The sequence below is a fragment of the Schistocerca serialis genome, chromosome 6 (assembly GCF_023864345.2).
Source record: "Schistocerca serialis cubense isolate TAMUIC-IGC-003099 chromosome 6, iqSchSeri2.2, whole genome shotgun sequence".
NCBI classification, from domain to species: Eukaryota; Metazoa; Arthropoda; class Insecta; order Orthoptera; family Acrididae; genus Schistocerca; species Schistocerca serialis.
In genome coordinates, this window is record NC_064643.1 from 602297160 (window position 1) to 602324616 (window position 27457).

The window sequence follows — 27457 nt, forward strand, 5'->3', positions numbered from 1 at the left end:
TTACATATGATAGCATGTACATTACAAAATTTCTTTTAGGTGTTCTATTTGTGTTTATATTCACCATATTGGTTTCATAAAGAAGGATACTTGTTCACTGATCAAGCAAAGTTGACCTTCGCAGTTGAATAATTCCACATTACCACACAATTGTACACTGCCAAAATAGTAGTGGTTAGGCGGCTGAAATAGTGGTGAGTACATTGTCATCTTAAAAGTAGTCAGTGAGCTAATATCCACAGCAAGGTGTGGGCTGAAGTCTAGATCAGGGCCAACAGTAGTTATGGGAGTGCTTACCTACTGCTCATCAGTTGACAATGCATCAGTATGCGTAACCAGTGGGATGATTGAAACTTCATGATTAAAACTGTATGCCAGACTGAGACTTGAAATTGGTGTCTTTGCCGTCGCGGGCAAGTGCTGTACCATCTGACCCTACCCAAGCACTAGTCGTGACCTATACTCACAGCTCCAATTCTGCTAGTACCTCGTCTCCAAACTTCAGACGGTAGAGCACTTGCTGCAAAAGGCAAAGGCCCTGAATTGGAGTATCGGTCCGGCACACAGTTTCAGTCTGCCAGGAAGTTGCATATCAGCGCACACTCCGCAGCAGAGTGAAAATTTCGCTTTGGAGAGGGATGATTCTTAGACATAAACAATGTGAGGCAAGAAGGCAGGCAAGTATTTGTAGCACCGAGATTGAAACCATGGTCTTGTTTGCTATTTTTGGGTGTATTTGTGAGTTTCGAGAGAAATATTTCATGATTATGGCAGTGAGTGATGTGAAGTTGACTGATTTAAGTGATTTAGTTCTGCATGGCAACATCGTCCATTGGTGCGTCTCTCATGGATTAATTGGAGAGACATGAAAATGTATCTCATGTGGTGGTGAAATGGCTACACAATCGATCTACGCCAGCACACTGTGTTAGTAAAGGTTGTTTTAATTAAATCATGGAAGAAGATAGGTGGATCGGTGTTCATTAATAATAGCAACATGTTCGATGTATTAATAAACATTGATCCAGCCACCTTCTCCCATGATTTAATTAAAACAACCTTTACTTACTTACTCAGTGTACTTGCGTAGATTGATCTGCATAACACAAACAGCTGACACACTTTCGTTTCCATCATACCCCACGGCAAGCGCTGACAACATTCTTGCATGAAACACATAAGTATGCCACTGGCCCTGTGCTTTTACTTTTGCTCAGGATGTGAGACGGTTGGATAGATCATAGTATCTAAGAAAATGGCATCACACCAACATGTGCTCAATATAGAACTTGCTAATCATTTTAGGTAATTAAAATAGACATACAAAGCGTATTTAAATGACAGGGAAGTATGATGATAGTGCATCTCTCGACATGAATTTTTGAAAAATGGGACATTTGCTCATGGAACATATGAAGAGAAGTTCAATACTTTGTTCCTGTATACGGATACAGAGATACACTGAGACACGTAAGGCTGAAGAAGGAGAAAATAGATGAAAATCAGAATTGTATAGTAGGGTAAAATGCAATAAATGTGTCCCCCCCTGTTGGATGTCTGTAGGCTTGTTTAAAGTGTCAGAGCATGGAGAAAATGTTTCAAACATTTGTTAATAGGTGGCACATGGTCTTTGTGCTGAGCAGTACTTTCTTGCTGGAGTTCCAAATGCCATACATTGATGTCTCTTCCATTTAACCAGAGATGGTTTGAAGAGATAACATGTTTTTGGTGAGTGGGTACAGTTTTTTGACCTGTAACAAGTTTTGCAGCTATAAGGAACCAAAGAAGGGTAAGCAAGGCCTTGATTCTACAAGATGTAAATGAGATTGTTGTCAGCTAAAGCTGTGAACCCACTCCATGCAATTCCAACGCGTAAAACTGCAACTTTGGTGGTAAACTTGCAGCTGAATCAGTGTTGTCAGTGCAGGCATATAAGATCTCCAAATGCAGTATGACGATTGTCATAATCTTCCATTTGAAACTGATATTAAGAAATTCTTACTCTGATACAAATAAGGGATAATGTCAATGTATTCAAGAGAGGAAAGACTGGCTGGTGTGTGACATATCGTACTTCATCTGAAAGACCTGTTGACAATGTTGCCATTTCTTTGTCAACAACAAGGGAGTTTTACGGTGACCTTCGCAAAATCTGATCCTAAGAATAGTGTTCTGTGGGAAACAGAAGTCAGTGGTGACCAATTTTTTCTTGATTTTAATTTTATTCTTCTCTCGTAAAAAATTTTGAAAGAAATGAGAAATGATTTTTGTTGATTACAGTTCTACTAGTTAAAATATTACTGCTGTATTTCTGGATTTACATTAGAAATGAAACATAGCACCTATAATATTAATCCGCTTGACACAAAAACTTTCTTAATTTATTTAATTTCTGATTTGTCTCATTTTTTACATTGATGATATGGGCATAAGAATTCTGTGGTATCAGAATACCTTTCAATTTTTTGGATACAAATAAAGTTATGCACAAAACAGATACATTGCTTTTTGATTCCCCTGACAAGTGATTTGGTACTTAGCATTTTTTTCATTTCCACTCTTCGTATGTTTACAGGAGGTTATATAAAGTGCTTTACAATGAAATGGCATAACAAGAAATTGGCATAAAAAGATACATAAAGACCTGATGGTGATAATGCGTTGATATAACTTATAGGTTTGGGGTTAAAACAAAGGCTATTGATTATAAATCCAGTGCTTGATTTGTGATGAGATGCACAAGAATACTGTACCAGTACCTTTGGCGGAAAAAAAAATTGAATTGCAGATTTTGAGATGGGGTACATTTAAACTTATGGTACGGCTGAAGCGATTTTTTTACAAGCATTGGGGTATTCACACATTTAAAATGCTTGGAAAAGTGTTAAGTAATGTTTTAAGATGTGGAAATTTCAAAAACACCCAATGGAAGGGGCAGAACTGGAATCTCATTTTTTTACAAGCTGAGTGCTGTATAAAGCTAATGACATTGGATGAATAAATTGAAAAGGCGTAAAACTGAAGCATTCAGGGTAATGTGTGTTTCAAGATTTCATTAAAAATTAAACTAATATGAAAAGAACTGCAGAATCAGTTACCTTCTTTACTACTATATAAAGACAAGTTGTTGTTTAATGTTGTTACCAAAGACTACTTTACCCTCTAATAAACATTTGGGCAGATGTAACCTGTATTTTTTAAGCTACAGTGTATAGGTTTTCTGTTAAAATGAAATGGGATAAAGAAAATGTGCTGTGTTGTGAAAATGTTTGTTTTAGTTTTAATTCTTGAAGTCTGTTTCAACAGAAATGTGGAAACTTCTATTTGTGGTTAGTCAGCTTGTGATTAGCCACTAATATATTTTCTGTGCTGCTCATAAACTGTACATTAATTTACGCAGTTACTGGGAAGTTATTTTAAATGAGTCTTACCCATTAGAACCAAAGTAAGTGACCTTGGGACTTTTATTCATTCCATGAATAGAGCTAATGGTTTTAAAGACAAGATATATTATGACAAATTTCATTACAGGTGCAGAGAAGCAGTGGCTTTTTGTGTGCCCAGTTCTTTGAGCAGGCTTCTGCATAATGTTCTTGGATGCGCACCACAGATAGTTCATATTATAAACTTTTGTGTATGCTTGATGAGTTATGCCAAAATATTAATCCGTATAACATCATGGAATGGAATTTAGCAAATTTTGTCATTGGGTTATATTGACATTACACAAAGATTTGTGTAGTCACACCAATTGTGTGCTGTGCTCCTTGCAATAGATTTTATCATGAAATCACAGTACCAAGAATTTGTTGAGACAATTGAAAATTTGTGCCAGAATGGTCTTGAATGTTGATTTACTGTTTTTTTTTTTTTTTTTTTTTTTCCCCCAATAAGTTATGTTAACCAGAACATCTCCAATGAATTGTGAGGGGACAGCACCACTTGGAGAACATAGTTGGTGGAGGATTGTGAATTATCAGACCACATGGAAATTTGCGTTTGAGTTCCTATATTGCACAAATTTTCAGTTATCACAGCATGTTCATTATACTGCAGGTTCAGCATTTCTGAACAGTCTTTGCTCACATAATTTCATGTCATTGCATCTTTATTGATTTCATCGCTATTGACTCCTTCATCTCACGTCAGCAAAATATGAAATGTTTCTGTCTGCATGTTCTCATATTTTGTGCACATGCTGTGTAGAAACATCTTGTAGGTTCTGAACTACAAATAGTGAGATTTTGAAAAGTCGAATGGCAAAGAATTGGCTATAAACCAATATTGATGTATGTGGAAGCTTTTTTAACAGTTATTTCAAGAACTATGCTAGATTTGCTATTTATCACAATGTTTGTATCATCTGAGGACAAAGCAACTTTGCCATCTGGCAATGTTGTTAGTGAAAGGTCATTTATCCCATTTATACCCTGGGTTCCCCATTTGAGAGAATGACTTACACCCGTGCACTGAATTTAGTGTCTTATCAGAAAGAAATGACTTACACCTGTGCACTGAATTTACTGTCATATCAGAAAGAAATGACTTACATAACCTTTTGACACAGAATAAGCTGATAATCTGTAACTGTAATGAATAAGTGCATTCTTACTACAATATGTTTTTTATATTTATATGGCTAAGAGGTTCTGGTTCTTTCAGTTTCTTCCACTAAACGATATTCTCTCTTTCAACTGATGCCTCACAGGTGTTAAATTTTTCTCAAGACACAAAATGCTTACCGAATTGCAGCATAGATTTAGGAAAGACCTAAGCACACCTACTGCTGTTACCAGTTTATTCCATTAAGTATATAGCAATATGGAACGGGCTATGCACACAGCCGGAATATTCCTTGACCTGAGCAAACCTTTTGACTCAGTAAACCAAGAGCTTCTCTTATAAAAAAACTGTGGGCCTTTAGTATTAGTGATGCATCAATGAAACTTCTGTCCACCCCACCTACCTGTTGAATCGGAAACAGCGTACCAAACTTGCACATCCATCAAATTGACAATAAGTTCTTAACTTTTAAATCCACAAGTGAAACAGTGACACAGGGAATCCCTCATTGCTCAATTCTTGGACCTTTCCTCTTTTTAGCATATATTAATGACATTGTACATCCCATTAACTCGCACATTAAATTATGCTAATGACACCTCAGTTTTATTTCATGGTAAAGATTGTGAGGAACTGAAATTTTCAGCAAGTAATGGGATGCTAGAATTAAGTTCATATTTTCATGCACAAGGATTAAAGTTCAATGTAAATAACTCCCGGACACTAATATTTACAACTGGCAGTTCACACCACTTATGCATAAATGAGGAATGCGGCATAGTGCAGAGGAAGCAAACAAGTGTAAACTTCTAGGGATCCATCTGGACTCAAACCTCTGTTGGATTAGAAACACATTAACGCTGGAGAGAGAGAGAGAGAGAGAGAGAGAGAGAGAGAGAGAGTCAGCAATAGGCTGTATCTTCTTAACCAACTGTCCAAAATGGTGCCCACCCACACGCTTAAAACTGTGTATTATGGGACAATCTATCCCCGCCTTAGCTACTGTATAGAAATATGGGGTTGCGCTGCAGACATTCACTTTAACAGAGTACTATGGCTACAAAAAAAAGAGGGTTAAGGATTATACATGGACTAGGCTATAAAGACCCTTGCCATGATGTTTTCAGACAACACAAGTACTTCATTATATACTCTTTGGTCTCTATGAATTAACTACTTTTTTGTCCCACAGAAAACTGAAGTAACTAAATGTAATGATATACATGACCACAAAACTAGGTCCAGAGAGAATTATTACTGACAAAGAACAAGATTAAATATGACTGACCAGAGCCCATATACTAATGCATTGATATGGTATAATAAACTGCCAGTCCATGATAAACAATAATAAAAGGCAATTTGAATCAAAACTAAAAGAATTCTTAATTGAAAAGTCTCCCTATTCACGTGGCAAATTTTAAATGGTTAGGTTTAAATAAAGTATTAAAAAAATTATTGGCTGTCTTAATATGTGTAAAACATTACTTTTGACAAGCATCAATTTACTGTTTAATTACTACTGGTAAGGCTAAGATCTAAATATATTTTGTATTTGTAACTGTAGTCGATGTTTGCAAAAGCCATCATATTGATGACTCCACACAAAAAATCTAAATAAATAAATAAAAATAAATAAATATCATTTAATGATCAGTTCTTTGAAATAGTTTGTAAGACTAATGCAGTTCGCTTAAGAGATTGAAACACAATATTGAAAAAAGCAGCAGCTTATGCACTCTAACCAGATAATTCCAGTATTAGTGTGCTGAAAAGTGTGCATTTAGGCAGTTCAGTGTTAATTTTTAGATACAGATATTTGAGTGGTTTGTTAATGCTAAATAAGCAACTGCATTTCATTTGAAACTATGCTTTGTGTGGATCCATTAATGTATTACACGAAGTAAACTTCAATGTATGAAAATGCTGTTTTACAAAGTCTTCATCATGTTGTTCATAAAGATGTTTCTAAATGTATATTTCAGAACCCAAAATTCCTTAATTTCATGAAGAAAACTAACTACAGCTTTAACATTCTGAACTATTTTTAACTTCATTTCCAATTAGACACGACCGTAAAGATAAAAGATTGTCATTAGGAAAGCAATGATTCCAGTGGAAAAATTAACTCCTCTCTCTCTCTCTCTCTCGCTCACACACACACACACACACACACACACACACACACACACAGAGAGAGAGAGAGAGAGAGAGAGAGAGAGAGAGAGAGAGAATTGAAGTGACAAAGAACAAGTTTGTTTCAAAGACTAAATTCAGCTGCTAGGAACAAAGCATAATATTCCTCAGTCAGGAAAAATTTTATTTAAGAGTTTTTCGTACAGACTCCACTTAGTTACATTTTATTCATATGTTCTCAATGGTCCTACTGTTCGTTTTTCCTGTTCTAGGATAACTGGGAAGATGAGGAGGAGGAAGAGAAGAAAGATGTTGAAAAACAGGAACCTGTCAAGCCAGTCCAGTCAAAGAAGCCTCAAAAGAACTTACAAGAAAAAATTGCTGAAAAAGAGGTATGTTTCTTTGTTTGAATTTTCCATTGACAGAATATTGTATACCCATTTCATATGATGCACTAAGCTGCACAGAAAAAATTCAAGAATTTGCAGTTTCACCACCTCAAATGTAAATTTCAATTGCTGCTGAAAGGAGTTTCCCCTCATTATTTGTTTCAGTAGTAATGGAAGGTTTGAATGAGGAAAGCAATAAATGTAATCAGTGCTTGAACTACACCCATCAAAAAAAGTTTTGCATCACCCCGGTTCCCAGAACTCCTGAAGATAGACGTTAATTATGGACATTGTATCCCAAACACCATCCCTTTGACTCTTCAGAGATGTCACTAAACCTGACCAAAGATGTAAACAACCATGCATGAGCAGCACCTATTAGAAAGAGGGGATCAGACACCCAATCAGTTGCAGTCATTCCACCAGGAAGGAGGTACACGACTTGTGTTGTCTGTAGTTCAACCCTGCCTACACGGTAAATACCACGGTTCGATCATGCCCACATTGTTACTTTGTGCCAGGAAGGGCTCTCAACAAGGGAAGTATCCAGGCGTTTCGGAGTGAACGAAAGCGATGTTCAGACATGGAGGAGATATAGAGAGACAGGAACTGTCGGTGACATGCCTCGCTCAGGCCGCCCAAGGGCTACTACTGCAGTGGATGACCACTGCTTATGGATTATGGCTCGGAGGAACCCTGACAGCAATGCCGCAACGTTGAATAATGCTTTTCGTGCAGCTGCGTGTTACGACGTAAACTGTGTGCAATAGGCTGCACGACGCATGGCACATGATGCGCAACTTCATTCCTGACTTCCATGGCAAGGTCCGTCTTTGCAACCACAACACCATGCAGTGCGGTACAGATTTGCCAACAACATGCCAAATGGACCGATCAGGATTGGCATCAAGTTCTCCTCACGGATGAGTGTCACATATGCCTTCAACCAGACAATCATCGGAGACGTGTTGGGAGGCAACCTGGTCAAGCTGAATGCCTTAGACACACTGTCCAGTGAGTGCAGCAAGGTAGAGGTTCCCTGCAGTTTTGGAGTGGCATTATGTGGGGCTGATGTATGCTGCTGATGGTCATGGAAGGCGCTGTAACTGCTGTGTGAAACATGAATGCCATCCTCCAGCCGATAGTGCAATGATATCGGCAGCTTATTTGCGAGGTATTCATCTTCATGGGCAGCACTTCGTGCCCCCGTCATGCACATCTCATGAATGACCTCCTTCAGGATAACAACATCGCTAAACTAGAGTGGCCAGCATGTTCTCCAGACGTGAACCCTATCGAACATGCCAGGGGTGGATTGGAAAGTGCTGTTTATGGACAACGTGACCTACCAACCACTCTGAGGGCTCTACACCGAATCACCATTGATGAGTTGGACAACCTGGACCAACAGTGCCTTGATGAACTTGTGGATAGTATGCCACGACGAATACAGCCATGCATCAATGCAAGAGGACGTGCTACTGGTATTAGTGGTAGCGGTGTGTACAGCAGTCTGGGCCGCCACTTCTGAAAGTCTCTCTGTATTATGGTACAACAGACAATGTCTGGTTTTCACGAGCAATGAAAAGGGCGGAAATGATGTTTATGTTGATCTCTATCCAAATTTTCTGTACAGGTTCTGGAACCCTCGGAACAGAGGTGATGCAAAACTTTTTTTTTTATGTGTGTACTTATAAGTTACAATAATAAAATATTGGGTTGTTGCTTAGTGTCAGATTATTGAGAATTAAGTGGATATGTTGTTGTAGCCATGTATTATTGTGATATGGTAGTACAATAATGGAAGACCTTTGTTGGGATTCAATGAAAGAATTAAAACAGTCGCTTAGTGTGTAGTGCAGGTGATGGCCGGTGCCTGTCCTCCAAAAAATGCTTCTGCTGTGTAGTTAGTAGATTCTATATTTTGTACATTTGATTAAATAGCTAGATCAGGGGCAGTGCTGTTACTTGTATGAGTACTGAAGCAAAGTTGGCAGCACTCACATTGTGGTGTGGTGGAAACATAAGTCATTAGGTGGATTTAAGTAACCAGTGAATATATTCAGATTTCAAATCTGCCATCGGTATAAAGACAGAATTACAAAGGATTAAAAAAAAAATTACACGTGTGGTGCATGTTACTTAGCCAAAATATTGCCAGAGTAATGTGGCACATACATAACCTGTGATCCATGACTGTCCTCTAAATAATTGCTTGAAGTGTTCAGTGAATGTACTTAAGCTTCTTACCATAATATGTTTGTTGGTTTTGCCACTTCTCAACCAAACTGGTACTAAGTGTGACCTCAGACTACACTATAAACCAATCTACGGTATACATTCCTAACGAGTAGCAAAAATATATGGGTCAATCCATATGAAGTGGTCCAGTGATGGTTGCTTGACCTTCTTTAAATATTTAAATTTTTTTTATATGTGATTGCCCTATATTTTAGAAGTTCAAAACAGTTTTTTAAAATAATTTATCTTGCACCTTTACTGGATGGTGGCCATTTTTATTTGTAGGCGCACGACAATTTTTCAGTATGGAGACGTTAGCAAAATTTTGAATATCTCTGCACTGGATTAAGTTACAACATTGCAATTGACATGATTGTTTTTAGAAAACTCTCATCTACAGCATTGTCTATTACACAAAATACCCTACATTAAAAAATAACCAGTCAAAATGACCTCCAAAAATAACAAACAAGGAGCGATTTATGAGTGTCTATTTCTTTTCCTATAGTTAGATATCATACACTACTAGCCTCATATAGAGCAAGAATACTTACAAACCTTTCCTTATTTTTTTATGAATTTTTGAAATTTGAATATTTCCTTTTTTTTTTTTTTTTTTAAAGTTTGGGGTTAGTTATCTCAGGTGGGACTGTATATAAAAATATGATTTTTGCACATTTTGTACACCTATATGATAGCAACGTACTGTAAAAATTTCAACATTGATATCTGACTGAACAAAGATATGAATTTTTGAAAATGAGGAAATAATTCGCATTACTCTACAATTGATCTTATCACTGTTGCCTATTTAAATTGTTTGTTTCATTGTAATAAAATTTGTGACATACGTTTAGTTAACACTGTCACCCAATATTCATTTAGTTTATTTATTTTCAATAATCCAATATTAAACAATAGGAGCTTTCGCTTTTGTTATATGGTAATAAAAATGCCCATTTAGGTTTATTGTCAATAAAGAAGTACATTATTGCTGGGTGTGGTATTGTTATAGTCAGTCTGTTCTGAAACCTATGTTAGAGTGGATGTACATACTTCATCGAGAGTGTAGAATGTGTTTTGTGCTTTGTCCTGTGTGTAATTTGTATGTTTTTTTTAGAGATTAACTGGACTGCAACAAAATGGATGAACAGTGCTCTGTTGGACAGATAGCAAGTGAATTGTTTCACAAAACAGTTTATGGTTAAGTTTCAAAAAAACTTGAAAAATGTCAGTGACTTTGATGAAGTTAGACAAACTTTGTTTAAATTTTGAATAAGTTCTTCTGTAACATCAGTGTGTGAGTATCATGAGAATAAATATATTCTGAAGTACAACCACATTTTTGGAAGAAAGTGCTGTGATCCACTTAAAGTTCATAAAAATCCTGTTCGAGGGAAATAAAACTTGACATTTGTCCTTGTTATGTGAGAGTGAAACAGCTTCCCAAGTGAAACGTGATTCCTCGATATGCTTTTCAGATGGAAGTGGTAGTCAGTATAAGAACAAAAAGAATTTTTCAAATCAGTGCAACCACAAAATAGACTTTGGATTGGAGGCTGAATGGCACTTTTTTGCATCTTGCCATGGTAAAAATGCATGTGATGGAATAGGAGGTACAACAAAACCTGAAATAAATAAAGCCAGCCTACAAAGACCAACCACAAATTCTCACAGTACAGGACATGTATATCTTTTGCAAGGATAATATTAAAGGCATTACCAATTTTCTGATCAAGAAAGAAGAAGTGGTTCTGCATATGAAAACAACACTTCAAACCACATTTGAAAACTCTATAGCAATAAAAGGAACAAGGCATTTCCACAAATTCCTTGACATTGCAGAAAACTTAGTTTGATGCTATGTAACATCATAAACCGAAAGTTATGAGGATCATTGTGTCAGTAAAATTACATCTCTGTCTTTAACGTTTAATGTCATAGTGGCATGTGTGTATGATTGACAGTGGTGGCTTGCAGAGGTTGAAAGAATAAGTTTGGAAAACAATGATGTTTTGTGCATTTTTACCACCCTGTTGGCCCAAGAACATCATTCAAGAAAGCTATTAGTGACACAGTTTACTTACCACAGCGAATGGGTGCTCTGATTCTGTATCACAGAAGCTGTCTGAAGAAAAAGTGTTCTTAACTTTCACCATCAGGTTTAGGAACAGTTGTATCTCGAAGGATGTTAATTGAAAATAATAATTTTAAGTACGTCAAAATAATATAAATGTTGTGAATATAACAGAGGGAAACATTTACCAACTGACATGCCTACACTGTGAAGCCTTCTATGTGGGAATGACCAGCAACAAACTGTCAGTTCACATGAATGGACACAGGCAGACAGTATTTGTTGGTAATGAGGATCACCCTGTGGCTAAACATGCCTTGGTGCACGGCCAGCACATCTTGGCACAGTGTTACACCATCTGGGTTATCTGGATACTTCCCACTGACACCAACCTATCATAACTCCGGAGGTGGGAACTTGCCCTACAATATATTCTCTCTTCCCGTTACCCACCAGGCCTCAACCTCCGCTAATTTCAAGTTGCCGCTGCTCGTACCTCACCTGTCATTAAACATCTTCACCTCTGTACTTCCGCCTCGACTGACATCTCTGCCCAACCTCTTTGCATTTACATATGTCTGCCTGTGTCTGTATATGTGCGGATGGATATGTGTGTGTGTGCGTGTGTATACCTGTCCTTTTTTCCCCCTAAGGTAAGTCTTTCCGCTCCCGGGATTGGAATGACTCCTTACCCTCTCCCTTAAAACCCACATCCTTTTGTCTTTCCCTCTCCTTTCCTCTTTCCTGATGAAGCAACCTTGTGTTGCGAAAGCTTGAAATTTGTGTGTGTGTTTCTGTGTTTTTTATTGTCTCTATCAATGTACCAATGCTTTCGTTTGGTAAGTTACAGCATCTTTGTTTTTAAATATAATATAAATGTTATATATATAAAAACAAAGAATATAAATGTTATATATATAAAAACAAAGATGCTGTAACTTACCAAATGAGAAAGCGTTGGTATGTTAATAGAGACAATAAAACACACACACACACAAATTTCAAGCTTTCACAACCCAAGGTTGCTTCATCAGGAAAGAGGGAAGGAGAGGGAAAGATGAAAGGATGTGGGTTTTAAGGGAGAGGGTAAGGAGTAATTCCAGTCCCAGGAGTGGAAAGACTTACCTTAAAGGGAAAAAAGGACAGGTATACAACGCACACACACACACACACACACACACACACACACACACACACATATCTCCATCCGCTTTAATTTCAGTGATGTTTCCACTTTTGTATATAATTCAGTACCTTACTTCAATAATAATTGATTATATCCCACCAATATCACACATGAATAGGCAACAGCCATAAGATCAGTTGTAATGTGAATTATCTCCTCAATTTCAAAAATTCATATCTTTGATCAGTCGGATATCAATGTTGAAATTTTTACAGTATGTTGCTATCATATAGGTGTACAAAATGTGCAAAAATCATATTTTTATACTCAGTCCCACCTGAGATGATAACCCCAAACTTAACAAAATAAGGAAATTTTCAAATTTCAAAAATTCATAAAAAAATTAAGAAAACATTTGTGAGTGTTCTTGCTCTATATGAGGGTAGTAGTGTATGAGAACTAACTATAAGAAAAAAACAGACTCTCATAAATCACTCCTTGTTTGTTATTTTTGGGCTTAAAAATTGGATTTTTGAAAATTTGGGTGCTAAGCTTTGGAGGTCATTTTTGCTGTTTTTTTTAATTTAGGGTATTTTGTGTAATAGACAATGTTGTAGAGGACACTTCTCTAAAAGCAATCATCTCAATTGCAATGTTTTAACTTAACCCGTATATTTGCTATGTCTCTAAACTGAAACATTGTCGCGCGCTTACAAACGATATGGCCACCATTAAAGGTGAGTGATAAAATTTTTTTAAAAACTGTTTTGAACTTCTGAATTATAAGGTAATCACATATAAAAAATTAAAACATTTAAAAATGGTCAAGCAACCAACTTAATTTTTATTGGACCACTTCATTTGGACTGACCCTTATATGTTAGCTCTGGTGGTGAAAATTTAAAGACACTACAAAGAACATTGAATGATGTCAGTTACGGTATTGGAAATAGATTGTTTCTTTTTGTGCCTCTCACAGGTTATCCAAAACTGTCTCCTTTTGGCTAAGGAAAACTAACGTATTGCCAACATACAAGCCATAGAGGAAAAGTGTCAAGGCTGGCTTTGCACCTGTTCTAGACTTACGCACTATTTTCTGTTTCTAGACAGTCTTTTAAGAGATACTATAACAAATGTAAGGTAAAGATATTTGCAACATTTTTAGTGCTCTCATTGTTGAATGTTGTTTATGATTCTGTAGTATTGTTTCTGGATTTTCTGAGGATCAGTGACTAGTGACACAGCTGCTCATCCATTGCATGTGTAAACTTAACTCCCCAGAGCAGAAAGCTCTCAGAAAGGGCAGAATATAACAATAATTGTTGAAACTTGTGACACAAAGGCAGTAGTTGCTTTTCCATTAGCTAGTCAGTAGAATGTGCTGCCACATGTATATTAAAAAGTATTAAAACTGTAAAGAACATACTACTGTGCAATTTGTTGAGGATAGCCAGTTAGAACCCTGGGCAGGGAAAAGAACTTCGATCACATCTGACAGTCCATTAAAATAATGATATTATTAACATAAATTATCTTGAAGTACCTGATCAATGTAATAAAATACTTAAATATGAAAGTATAATAATGCATAACTTGCAGAAAATCATGCTTGAACTCGAGACATAAGATAGGAAGTAGTGTAAACTGGCAAGCTTATTGTTAGTGGGTAAACATTGCACTCTGACGGTGACATTTCCTTGTCCAGAGGAAGTGTAGCAGAAGAGATACTGTAATCTTCTGTAGAGACATGTTTGGATTAGACAGTAATCTCATTATTTTTAAATACTTTCAGAATGTTGGTGATTTAGTGCATGTTATTACTGCTCCAGAATAATTATTACTGTTTGCGGAAGAGCTTTATCTTAGAATATCAACTGAAGTTGTAGACAGATGAATTCACAACATTTTAAGGACTGATGTGAGGGCCGATTGTATAAATGTTGGTGACGGGAGGTCAGTTTTGACATTAATTCAGAAAACTGAACTCTGTTTACAACTATGCTGTATTCTATAATACTAAACTTGGATCCACCAAAGGAGATTCCAGTTTGGTCTAAGTTAGCATGAAATATGCCTGGCAGCACTGCTAAAATTGGCTGTCGACACAATAATTGCAATTTGACTGCAGATATTATTTGTACATCATAGATACACAGCATTCGTATATTACCGTATTTACTCGAATCTAAGCCGCACTCGAATCTAAGCCGCACCTGAAATTTGAGACTCGAAATTCAAGGGAGAGAAAAGTTTTAGGCCGCACCTCCAAATCGAAACAAAGTTGGTCCATCGTAATATGAGACACAATTTAGGTCGAATGAATGACGATACAGCTACAGTAGTTTGGTTCGAGTCATAAGTTTAGCAGTTAAGCTTTACCAGGTAGCCATTTCTATGCGTCAGGCCCGTATTTATACGTGCTTCGTCTGGTTTGAATCGATTGCTTATTTTTCTTTGATCTGATAAGTGCTGTTCCTTTTGCTATAGGTGTTTACGTCACTCTAAGCTGAAAATGCGTTATTGTACTGTGTCATGCATTGTTTGTCGCATTCTGATAATGTGTGTTTACAACCTGTCGCCGATCGCAGCATGGCTTCTTTTGTACGCGCTACCGCCGCTTACGATAAAAAAAGAGGAATTGTCTCATTAGCGAAACAATGGCAAGAGGGTGCTATTTGTTGTTACTTACACTGCTGCTTTCTTTGATAATGATCAACAAGGACCAAATAATAGACTGCGTATGATAGATGTTCTGAACGAGAGTTAGCTAAAATTTTTCGCCGTTGAAAATCTCTGCAGACGCCTCGTTTGTACATTACATTCTGCACAGAAATTAGTCGTCTTAGATTTAAAAATCTAGTCAATTGCCGTGCTTCATTTTTGACTGTATCACTATTAGGCATAAGAATAATATTAATATAAACATGACATGATATGTATATTCTTCCGCGTTTGCTGTTGTCTCGCACTAGTTTTGTAGTTAATTAGGCAGACAGGATTTAAATGAGATAGCAGCAAATACGAAAGAATACATGGCAAAATGTTTATATTCATATTATTCTTATGGTGAAGAGAATACTGCATGTGATTCTCGATTCATAAAAGTTGCTATTAGCAACCATCTCTTCTCACAGGTAGGAAAAAATTCAGAACGTAGAGTTGGCCATATTGACAAACATCCCAAACAGTCTTGCCAGTCGGATTTTCATAGTACATTGAAATGCTGGTACATTCGAAGATGAACAATACGGAATTTGTATTTACTTCATTGGATAATGTATGAAAATGCAGTGGTCGAAACTCGAGGCGGAGAAAAAAAAGCTCATCTTCCACCTTTTTTTAAACTTATTTACTGACTCAGAAGTTTTGGCGCCAGTATTTATCTTCGTGCCTGCAAAGCATGCCTGTGTAGTGCTACATATATTTGACGGCAGAAGTTAGTTGTGGCGGCACCTACCAACATTTTTCAGAACTTCCGCTTACTTTGCACTCGATTCTAAGCTGCAGGCGGTTTTTTGGATTACAAAAACCGGAAAAAAAGTGCAGCTTAGATTCGAGTAAATACGGTAATTGTATTTGTTATAAAAGATGTCTTATTGTAAAAACGGAGGGAAGTAAACAGAAAAAAGAGGGATCTTCAAATTTCTCCCCATACACACAAGATTTGTTGCTGGAAATCATATTGGGCCAATATGACAACACAATAGAATGGAAAAAATGATAAAGTCTCTGTGATCAACAACGAAGTGGTGTAATTGTTTTTATGTAAATATATTGTGAATAGACACCGCACTCTTGCCTTGTGACTACTGTTAGCTTCCCTTTCTCATGATACTGCAAGCTTGTAGACAGATTTCCATCCTGAAGTTATACGCGTTGCTTTGTGTACATTTTAATACACTCTGATTAAGCTTAGCATCTGAGATTGCTTTTATGTTTAACTAAAACCACCCATGATGATTCCTAAATATCTCTGCACTTTTGCCACCAGGAGACTTGATGGGGATTTGGATGCAGTCAGTTGCACCTAAGATAATAGGAAAACATACAATTTGACAAAAATCACACTGGGTTTTCATGTCATTTTCTTCTACAGGCATTTTGACGAATATGTTTTTTAGTGAGGCAATGCAGCCCAATACCTTGTTGACAGCTCTGTAAGCTTTTGCTACATATTTTTCAAATTGCATTGCTATCTGAAAGCTGCCTATAGCATAAAATCTTTATGTTAAAAGTAGCATCCACATTAGAGTCAGTAGTAGGTTTCTTTTGATGAGTTTCAACTGATACTCTCTCAATTTCTGCACACTATTTTTCTCCCAGTGAAAATTCAGCTTAAATGATTTATCATTTGATTGCAAGAAGGGGTTCATCCTTTGTCGTCCTCAGTAGACATGCTGGAATACTGAGATATCTTTAAAGGAAACAATATAATTGATATTGTTTAAGGTTCTTGCACAAAGAATACTGCCCTCCAGTGACCTAGAAGGCTCAAAAGACAAAGCATGGTATGGTTTTAAAATTTAGTGTTGTTTCTTTATCAATACAGTAAAGAAAGTAGTACCAAGGGGAAAGAAAATCTGAGAACTTAATGGGTTTGAGCTTGAGATCCTCTGCACTATATGCCAGAGTGCAGCCTCTTGAGCTATCGAATCAATCGCATGAACACTGCCTTGCACATATCACCTTAGTAAATAACTTACATAGACTTGCTTTTAATTTATGCACCCATGCACATGCAGTTGTTATAACTGATTAAACACATGTTTGGTAGTTAAAAAATTAATGCATATTGTATAGTTACTGCTGGTCAAGGCAAGAGGGCACATTTATACAGGACGTTCAGTCATTATTGGCTGGTGTCCAAATTTAGATAAATATTTTTAATTTTCCTTACTCTGCTGCTTAGTTTCTATAAAATGCCCTTAAGCTAATCACACAAATTGTGAGATGTCTCCAAGAATTGTTATGCGGTCAGTTGTTATCTGCATTCACTGCTTACATAGTAGTTGATAATTTCCTTAACATAACGTTACAAATCGAAGGAGGGGGGGGGGGGGGATAATAATTCAAGCTTCAGCAGTGTGGGAGTGGCATAGTATCACATATTTACTTGTTTATAGCAACTATTTCATTATTTCAGTACACAAAACAAAAGTGTTGTTTTACAATGTCATGTCATTGTACATTGATAATTACATTTTCCCCCGAGTTTGATCTACAAATTTTTACCTGTCAAAGTTCATCCTACTTCACAGTGATATGATGTGGATTTAACATTTATACAGAACTGATTTCCGAGTTAAGCTTTATCTGAGGTTGTTTTCTTTGTTAACCCAAGGTCAAATGCTGTATACAGTTGGCCCTGAAATAACTGTTGTCCTGAGTCTTCCACCAATGTTCCATACGACTACATAAAGGTAGACCCCATCACAATATGACACAACATTGAGAATGGGATTTCCTCAGTCAGAATGTGATAGGATAGTGTATTTGCATTGATAAATGCCAATAAAACTTACATAGGTAATACTGTGGCTACAGAGCAAGCTACAAAACCATCTGTTTCCCACCATGTAAGTATGACATGAAAGCTATGGTATCAGTGTGTTAAATATCCTGGAGCACTATAGAACAGGTTTCTTGTCTGCAGGCAGCTGCTATTGATTCATTGAGCCCGTTGGTCATAAGCCTGGGAGAGGCCCCTACAGTAAGGTACAGAAATTTGAAAAGGAGTACTGGAAGAGTTATCTCATCAAAACATTGTTGTTAAAATTATTATAAGTATTTTTGCTTCTGGCCCAGGGAATCATCTCAGATTACGGTAGTTGGAGTTCGAGGGTGATGAAATTTTCAGTTTTCTTGCCCTAATGTTGCACCGTAAGATCACACAACATTAGTTTTAATTTTATATATTGACAAGTTATGTCTCAATTGTACCAGTATGTTTATTTTTAATGATCATCTGAAAGTTATAAATATGTTATCATTTAGGTGATGGTTCTGCTGCAGGTGTGTTTCTGATTGATAGGTGCTTTAAATGAATAAAAAAACACTATCGTCATTTCATAGACTGTCAATTTTGCTTCAGTGAAACTTTACTTAGCTTGCATTTGTCTTTGTGAGCGACCCTAAATACCTCTTCTCCCCACACTCCTCTCTTAAATGGCTGAGGAAAACATAAACACAAAATAGTTTATTCTCTGATGTGAGACAAAATAGTTCAAATACAAGTATACGGTCTTACTTTCAACTGTATTTTCAGCGACAACAACGTGAAGAAGCCATGAGAAAAGCACAGGCTAAGGAGGCACTGAATAAACCAATGACACCTGAAGAACTTCAAGCAGAAAAAAAGAGACAACAGAAATTACAAGAAGAAGCTGACTTGCTAGTGGCAATGGAGACATTCGGTAAGCAACCCTACAGCATTACACTTCAATCCCACTTCCATATCATTCTCCCAATGTAGTGTTACTACAGTATATTGAAAACTACTATGAATATGCATTTAATGAACTGATAATATTTTAATCTAAGAAAATGAAGATGTGTAGTTGGTGTACTGCTTTGTTTTATGAGTATGTTTATGTTAAAGTGGTGAAGCTGTAGAGCTTGCTATAATGTGGAATAGGGTGCAAATGTTCACAGGTAGCGGTTTGTCATTGGTGAACAGAAAAAATTTTCTACAGCCAAGATTACTTCATGTTTATATTTTATTTCGCAATGACCAGTCTTGACAATATCTTGCTGTCATCATTGGACCCTCAATGTACCAAAAGTAAAGAATTGCAAAGAGAATTTATCACAGTGTACAAGCCCATTGTTAATGATGAGAAGTATGTGAGCATTTGTTTACATAGCTGCAGAAAATTCTTATTAACATTCATACATGGCACCCATACATAACACTTTCTATTCAAACACACAAAAAACAATATTTAAAGTATCAGGTGCGTGAACTGGATGCCTAGGAGTGGAGGTGAAGGAACTAGAAACTGCAATCGTATCCCAACTACATCAGAGGAGAATCTGGATTTATGGTCTGTGAGATCACACTTTGTCACCCACACCATGGTGTGTGAATTATGGTATGCTAAAATAGCACATTATTTGTGTTATGCCTATTCACACTAGAGCCAGCAGTATTTGCCTTAGGGGTGTACAGAATAAATTTTTCGATTAGAAAATCAAATTTTGGGAAAATGCATTTTTTAAATATGTAGTCTCCCCTTCAAAATTATGCAGCGCACAGGAAAGTTATCTTTTCTTTTGGCTACAGACAGTTGACTATCGATTTTGTCTGATTTGTATTGTTTGCTTTGTGAATAAATCTGTTGCGTGTTGCGAAAGTCAACATATGGTGAAGTCATTAAATTGTCACCCCTTCAGCATACCAAGATGTAGACTGAAGGTATTTAAAAAGCGTGTAAATTGGCCAAGAAGTAAAGGGTACTCAGAAATCGTCTGATTCATCGTCTTCAGCAGTATTCGACATCCGAGTTGCGTTTAATCTCTACACTGATGGTGATACATTGAGTGATGCTGCTGCCATTACAACTGAAAGTGCTTCAAAACTAGCTGGAATTGAAGAACGATACAAGAAACTAAATGCTGGAACTACAAAATACAAGATAATAGATGTTTAGAGAGCAGTGTGTGCTGCAAACAATGTGGGGATAATGTAGTGTTTCACTGAAAACATACATGTAGGACTAGCTTGCGAATTAGAGTTAAGGTGCAATTATTGCAAACATAGTCTTTTTTTTTTCAATTTCTTGCATGTTCCTGCAAATGCAAGTAAAGAATACAATGTAAACGCTAGACTGGTTTATTGATTACAGTCAACAGGTAATGCCTGGGCTGCAGGTGCCATGTTATGTGGCGTGCTGAACCTCCATGCTCTACCCTCAAAATTTGATAAACACATCATTACAAGAGATTTTGCTATTGAAGATGTAGCACAGGAAAATATGAAATATGCTGTTGAGGAAGCTATTCTTGAAAAAATAATGAAGGGGCTTGCTTGTCCGTAGCTTTTGAAGTGAGCTAGCAGAAGAGAGGCTACACACACAGGTGTGTGCACTGGCAAGATAGTTGATGTGGCAGTACTTTCCCCACAGCTCGTGGTCTCACAGTCGCGTTCTCACTTTCTGAGCACAGGGTCCCAGGTTTGATTCCCAGCTTGGTCAGGGATTTTCACCTGCCTCAAGATGACTGTGATTGTGTTGTCCTCATCATTTCATCATCATTCATGTAGGTGTCTAGATTGGACTGAGCAAGGGTTGGGAATTTCTACAGGTGCTGATAACCGCGCAGTTGAGCGGCCCACAAACCGAACATCATCAGTACTTTCCAAGGATTGCAGATGCAAGGATAGAAGGGAAAGTAAACGTAAAAATCATTACATGACAAATTATTATGGTCCAATTGGTAGTATGGAATTTGCTGGAGTAAGAAGTAGTTACACTCAGAAAAATGGCACAACATTCAACACACAAATTTTCTTGGAGTTAGTGACTCAAAAGCATTGAAAGAAATTGAGGAACTGAGTCCCTATGGGAACAGTGTCAGCATTTGCAAACTAGTGTGTGTTGGTCCTATTCAGAAAAGGATGAGCTCAAGACTTCGAAGGCTCAAGGCTAGCATGAAGGGCAAGAAATTTGGTGATGGAAAAACTTGAGATGGTAAAACAGGCTATCAGCCGCTGCTATAAACTATATTCAGAAGTGCTATGGTCTAGCAATTAGGCAGAAATAATGAAAAGTGCTGGCTGGGTTGTGGGTCGCCGCTGCCACAGAAAGAGAGAGAGAGAGAGAGAGAGAGAGAGAGAGAGAGAGAGAGAGAGAGATTGATTTAAGGAGTGAGAATCCCCAACGTGAACTGTGTCTTCATGAAGAAGGTAGTTGGTGCAAGTACTGTAGATGCAAGGTGATTTTACAATTACCCTCATTGTATTCCTCCTGCTAGTTTGCATAATAGAACCAATATTTTGAGACCTCACAGATATTAGTGAACTAAAGAAATGTCCTCATGACTCGACTCAAAATAAAATAAAAATGAGTGTGTGAACAATGTGTTACGGAAAAGACTACCTATAACTATGTTTTTGGGTATCAACACTCTTCATTTGGGCATTTATGATGCTATTTCATCTGTACTAAAGTACAAAATGTTGCAGAAGGTGGAGCTCTGTGTAGGATTACGAACTGCAGATGCTATGCTTTGTTTAGAGATAGAATGGCTCAGGTCTTCAGGTAATGCAGTAAAAATCTATTCAAAGATGGCTAGACAGCATAGGAGAGTCGTCAAGTGGAAGCTGTTGGACAATTCTGATGACACTAACTATGAAGCAGGTATGCATTGAAGTAAAAACTTTGAAGCTCAGTTCCCATAGCTTCAATTTTTCTTCTGCATATAATGTCCATTTTCTCTGTCTACTTATTGTAGAAAAATGAAATTCTCAGTTGTTGTTCCCTAAGGCCTTCTGATATATCTGAATTAAGAGATTTGTGAAATTATTTTGTATTAAGGGTTTTGTGTTTTATAATACTTGTTAAAATGTATAACTTTTTTAACATTTAGAAAAAATAAAATGTGTGTCTCTTTTTCCCAAATGATTAATTCATAAAAGTAGCACATACGTTCGTGTTCTGTAAAAGATCGAGAATATAGGCTCAGTGACTCATGAGAGAATGTTTGTAACTTTTGGCCAATTTAACATTTTAAGCTTAGGACATCCCACACATATCTATGTAGATATCAAGTACTCTGTCCATCATTTGTATATTTGGGATCTCATGGTGTACTGATTATCCAGTATAGTTTTTGTAAGAATGTCAGTAATTCTGTAAGAATTAATTACCCTGACTATAAGACTGTCAAGTATTGACATGGCACATACGCACAACCTGTTGACCATTTATGGAACAGCTTGCTCTACCATAGGCTGCTTGCCCACTCAGTTTCTTCTGTGATGTGCTATGATGATGACCGCAATTTCTATTTTGTTGACCTCTGCTCCTGGGCACGTAGTTTTCACAATGGAATTTTTTATATTTTCTCTTTTGTGTTGGACAACCCAATGTGGTGTCTTTTCCTGTATACGGAAAGTGTTCTCATTGTAATCTTTGTGTGAATTCATGTTAATAAGAATTCTCTGAAGATATGTAGACAAGTGCTTATGTACTTCTCATCACTGATAATTTGTTTATACAAAGCGGTAAATTCTTTTTGTAATGGCTTGACTATCAGTATGTTGTAGCTCTGACGATGACAGCAATATACTGCCGAAATTGCTCATTGTGAAACAAAATAAAAAATACCGACCTATCTTGGTTGCAGGAGATTTTTGTATTCACAGTATGAAAGGTGTTAGTAGGTTTACATTTTCTCTCTGAAAACATGACTAGCTGGCTATATACGTAACTGTATTTTTCATGTTATACGTTTGTGGACTTTATGCCTTTGCAGAATTATTAATAGTAGTATTCTAATACTGTATTTACTTTCAGGTGTTAAAGAAATTGTATCAACTGGAATAGATGGAATGAATCCAGACAGCAAAGAGGAATTTGACCAATTCAGAGAAGCTCTCTGTAAAAAGATTAATCATTATTCAAAGTCTCCTCATTTTCCTGAATTTGCTGAGGAACTAATTAGGAATATATGTGTGAATTGTAAGTGAAAGACTAAATGATCTTACAATCATTTTCCAGTTTGACAATGAATTTCATGTTTTTGATAAATTTTGTTTGTGCAGTATAAGTTACTGAACATGTTACCATGTGGCAGCAGGAGAGATCACAAATACAGGTTAAAGAAATGTGCAACCTTTCATAACCTGTGGTTCCATCTTCTGGCAAAAAGTATTGAACGGGAAGGAAGAGGTATGAAGGAAAAGGTCTTGCAAGGATTAGGAAATGGGGAGAGTTTGGAAAAGTCGCCCAGAATACCAGGTCAGGGGAGACTTACCAGACAGAATGAGAAACGTGTATCTCCTCCTCATCCTGTGTGGTAAGTCTTTTCAGACCCGGGGTTCTGAGTGACTCATCCAAACTCTACTGATTTCCTATACTTCAGTCCTTTCCCTTCATCTCTCTTCCACACCTTCCACCATTCTGACAGAAGAGGGAGCCACCGACTTCGAAAGCTTGGACATTACTTCGACCTTTATATGTGTTTTCTACCTTGATTATATCCATCCAGTTATATTTTCAAAATCTGATTTTTTTTTTTTATATGAACATGTTATCCGTTTATATCATTTATATGTAAGGAATGCAGGATAACCACAAGATTGTAGAGCAAGTTGAATGTGCAGTAGTAGCCTGTTTGTGCCATGATTTCTTTTGGTAACTCGGATTGTTGATGGTAGTAATGTGTATGTTCATATTGTGTTCACAAGGTGTATCATGGGATGATCTTCAAGCAGAAAGTGTACAATTCAGTTCTACTAACAAAATTATGGAGTGAGAGAAGACCACCCCCCCCCCCCCCATAACAAAAATGGCTTGGTTTTAAGATGTGTTACGAATCATACAACTGCATAATTTATAAAAAGATTTTTGGCGTGCTTATTCTCAAATTGTTATCCATTGACATGAGATGCAACAGCTGTCCTGGGCCCACATGCAGTTTTCTCAAAGGGAGAATCATTGTCATTCTGTTTCACAGAAGACACACCCTTGTTGTTTCTGCTTCTTGCACTAGGGTGCAGGTTCCAGGCTTGCTGACACTCTGTGGTTACGCCTGGGAGACATGAACAGCTGACAATGGTTTAGCATAACTTCCAGCAAAAAGAAAATGAAAGTTCACCTGAATAGCAGGTGAAAAATTTTATTCAGGAATAGTTGTTTCGAAAAGAGAAAATAAAAAAACTACAGTACAGCGATAGATTACAGACATGTAATGTCTCACGTTTTGCACCCATGTGGTAACATCGTGACATATTCTTTCACAAAAACAGTCCTCCATCTACATGTATTATGTGGCCTACCTGAGCAATGTTGAGATGCTTCAGTATTCCCAAAATAGCTGCTAACTCAGCACAATTTTTCGGCATACCAAGAACCATTTGGAATCAATGCAAATGACTTTGCAATGAAAACAAATTAGTATTAGTATTTATTCAACCATGAATAATTTTACACTGATGTAGGGTTGTTAGGTTAATAAAAGAAAAATATGTCTCCTTGGTTAATTTAGTTACTTGGACATTAGAGTGTGTTCTGTGGCGTATATAACGAAAATCAACAGGGGTCTAAATACTGGCCAAGGAAGTCTGCATTATGTTTAACATATGACCAGTGCTGTAAATACATCATCTGCATTCCAGAAAGCATTCACGAAAAGCCTACAAAGTGACAGGTGGTACTGTCACAGGACTTGCAACAGTTTGTCTATTTCCTTCTTTCTCGTCCCCTCCCCTCCCACCTTTCACCTCTGATAGTCACATTGCAGAAAGGCCGTAACTTGTATTTTTTGGAAAGCAGGAGTTTGTAATACTGAGGGTATATGCCACAGGACAACCAGAAAATCTGGGGAAAACCCAGGATTTTTTTCAACCGGGAGAAAGCCAGGAATTTTTCATTTCCTTACTTTTGAGTTAAATTTTTATAATTTTGACTGGTACTCTGATACTCTGACAAAGAATTTTACTTTAGCTTGCTACTGTAGAATAATATTGCAGCAATAAAACACAAACGAGAGAGAAACACCAATGTAAAACTTACGAAAAAACACAGTGTACACATGTGTTCACTGACAGCAAAATATGTCAAAGGCTTTACGACGAAGGTTATGCAATACTTCATAACACCTGCTTTTGGTGAGTGTGATGTCACAAAAGTTAATGTTTCTAGCAGGTCGCGGGAAAATATTCCAAATGGTGGTTCGAGAAGCGTTACTTTCAAAGTAAATTTCGTTTTCCACTAGGTGAATTATGTTAAATGTGAAAATGTGTGATGAATTTCTTAAGTTTCAGAGCGATTGACTCTCATTCAAAACTTAAGACTTTGAGGACCAGTGGCTTAGAAAAATTTTGGGCCCAGAAAACAAGAAATTTGTGTCATCATTTAAAATTTTTCTGGCTTATTTGTGTTTGATATATCTTACAGGGTAATGCTTGCAAAAGAAAGAAAGAAAAACTATTGTATGTGAAAGGTTAGCTGTTCTTTTAGCTATACTACATGTATATTAATTTAAACCATAGACTTTTCCTATTTGTTTATCCGCTCTACTTAACAGTGATGTAGCTATTGGCTGACTACATCAGGTGTCTTACGTTCTGAATATGTGCTTTCATTTGCTGGCAAGATAACGTGACTTGAGCTGTGATTGGCTGACAAAAGCATGTAGCAATCTGTATTTCAGTGCTTCAGAAACTAATGTGCTGTGGGGTCCATATTAATACTTCAGTAACACGAAAATATGCAGTGTACATGTTACTGCACATCAAAGATCTTCTCAAAACTCATTACTTTTTTTGCTGGGTTTCATTTCTTAAAGTGCTAGGAAGTGGTGCATAAAACCTTTACCACTTAAGGAATTGATAAGTTTTGCAGTTCCAAGGAATATTTTCTCCCAGAAAAAGTGTATTTTCACCCAGGTAAAAGTGTATTTTTCCCAGGAAAATTCTGAGAATTCTTTTTCCTTGTTTGCGTATACACATTGTAATAGAAGAGAGTTAAAGGTTGGAGTTCGAGAGGCTGATAAGGCTTAGGATCTAAGGAAGGTCCCAAGAAAAGTCATCCAGGGCCTCGATTGATGGAGACTTGACAGACAGGATGAGACTATATATGTTGTTGTTGTTGTTGTTGTTGTTGTTGTGGTCTTCAGTCCTGAGACTGGTTTGATGCAGCTCTCCATGCTACTCTATCCTGTGCAAGCTTCTTCATCTCCCAGTACCTACTGCAACCTACATCCTTCAAAATCTGCTTAGTGTATTCATCTCTTGGTCTCCCTCTACGATTTTTACCCTCCACGCTGCCCTCCAATACTAAATTGGTGATCCCTTGATGCCTCAACACATGTCCTACCAACCGATCCCTTCTTCTAGTCAAGTTCTGCCACAAACTTCTCTTCTCCCCAATCCTATTCAATACTTCCTCATTAGTTATGTGATATACCCATCTAATCTTCAGCATTCTTCTGTAGCACCACATTTCAAAAGCTTCTATTCTCTTCTTGTCCAAACTATTTATCGTCCATGTTTCACTTCCATACATGGCTACACTCCATACAAATACTTTCAGAATGACACTTAAATCTATACTCGATGTTAACAAATTTCTCTTCTTCAGGAACTCTTTCCTTGCCATTGCCAGTCTACATTTTATATCCTCTCTACTTCGACAATCATCAGTTATTTTGCTCCCCAAATAGCAAAATTCCTTTACTACTTTAAGTGTCTCATTTCCTAATCTAATTCCCTCAGCATCACCCGACTTAATTCGACTACATTCCATTACCCTCGTTTTGCTTTTGTTGATGTTCATCTTATACCCTCCTTTCAAGACACTATCCATTCCATTCAACTGCTCTTCCAAGTCCTTTGCTGTCTCTGAGAGAATTACAATGTCATCGGCGAACCTCAAAGTTATTATTTCTTCTCCATGGATTTTAATACCTACTCTGAATTTTTCTTTTGTTTCCTTCACTGCTTGCTCAATATACAGATTGAATAACATCGGGGATAGGCTACAACCCTGTCTCACTCCCTTTCCAACCACTGTTTCCCTTTCATGTCCCTCGATTCTTATAACTGCCATCTGGTTTCTGTACAAATTGTAAGTAGCCTTTCGCTCCCTGTATTTTACCTCTGCCACCTTCAGAATTTGAAAGAGTGTATTCCAGTCAACATTGTCAAAAGCTTTCTCTAAGTCTACAAATGCTAGAAACGTAGGTTTGCCTTTCCTTAATCTA

General features: G+C 37.0%; 1 protein-coding gene across 1 annotated transcript in view; it reads left to right on the forward strand.

The window, feature by feature from the left end:
• Positions 1 to 27457, forward strand: part of LOC126483810 (eukaryotic translation initiation factor 3 subunit J) — a 63619-nt gene that overhangs the window by 17598 nt on the left and 18564 nt on the right. The window contains exons 3-5 of the mRNA XM_050106995.1: positions 6972 to 7091; positions 18798 to 18945; positions 23047 to 23211. Coding sequence (XP_049962952.1) covers positions 6972 to 7091; positions 18798 to 18945; positions 23047 to 23211 — 433 coding nt within the window. The remainder of the gene's footprint in view (positions 1 to 6971; positions 7092 to 18797; positions 18946 to 23046; positions 23212 to 27457) is intronic.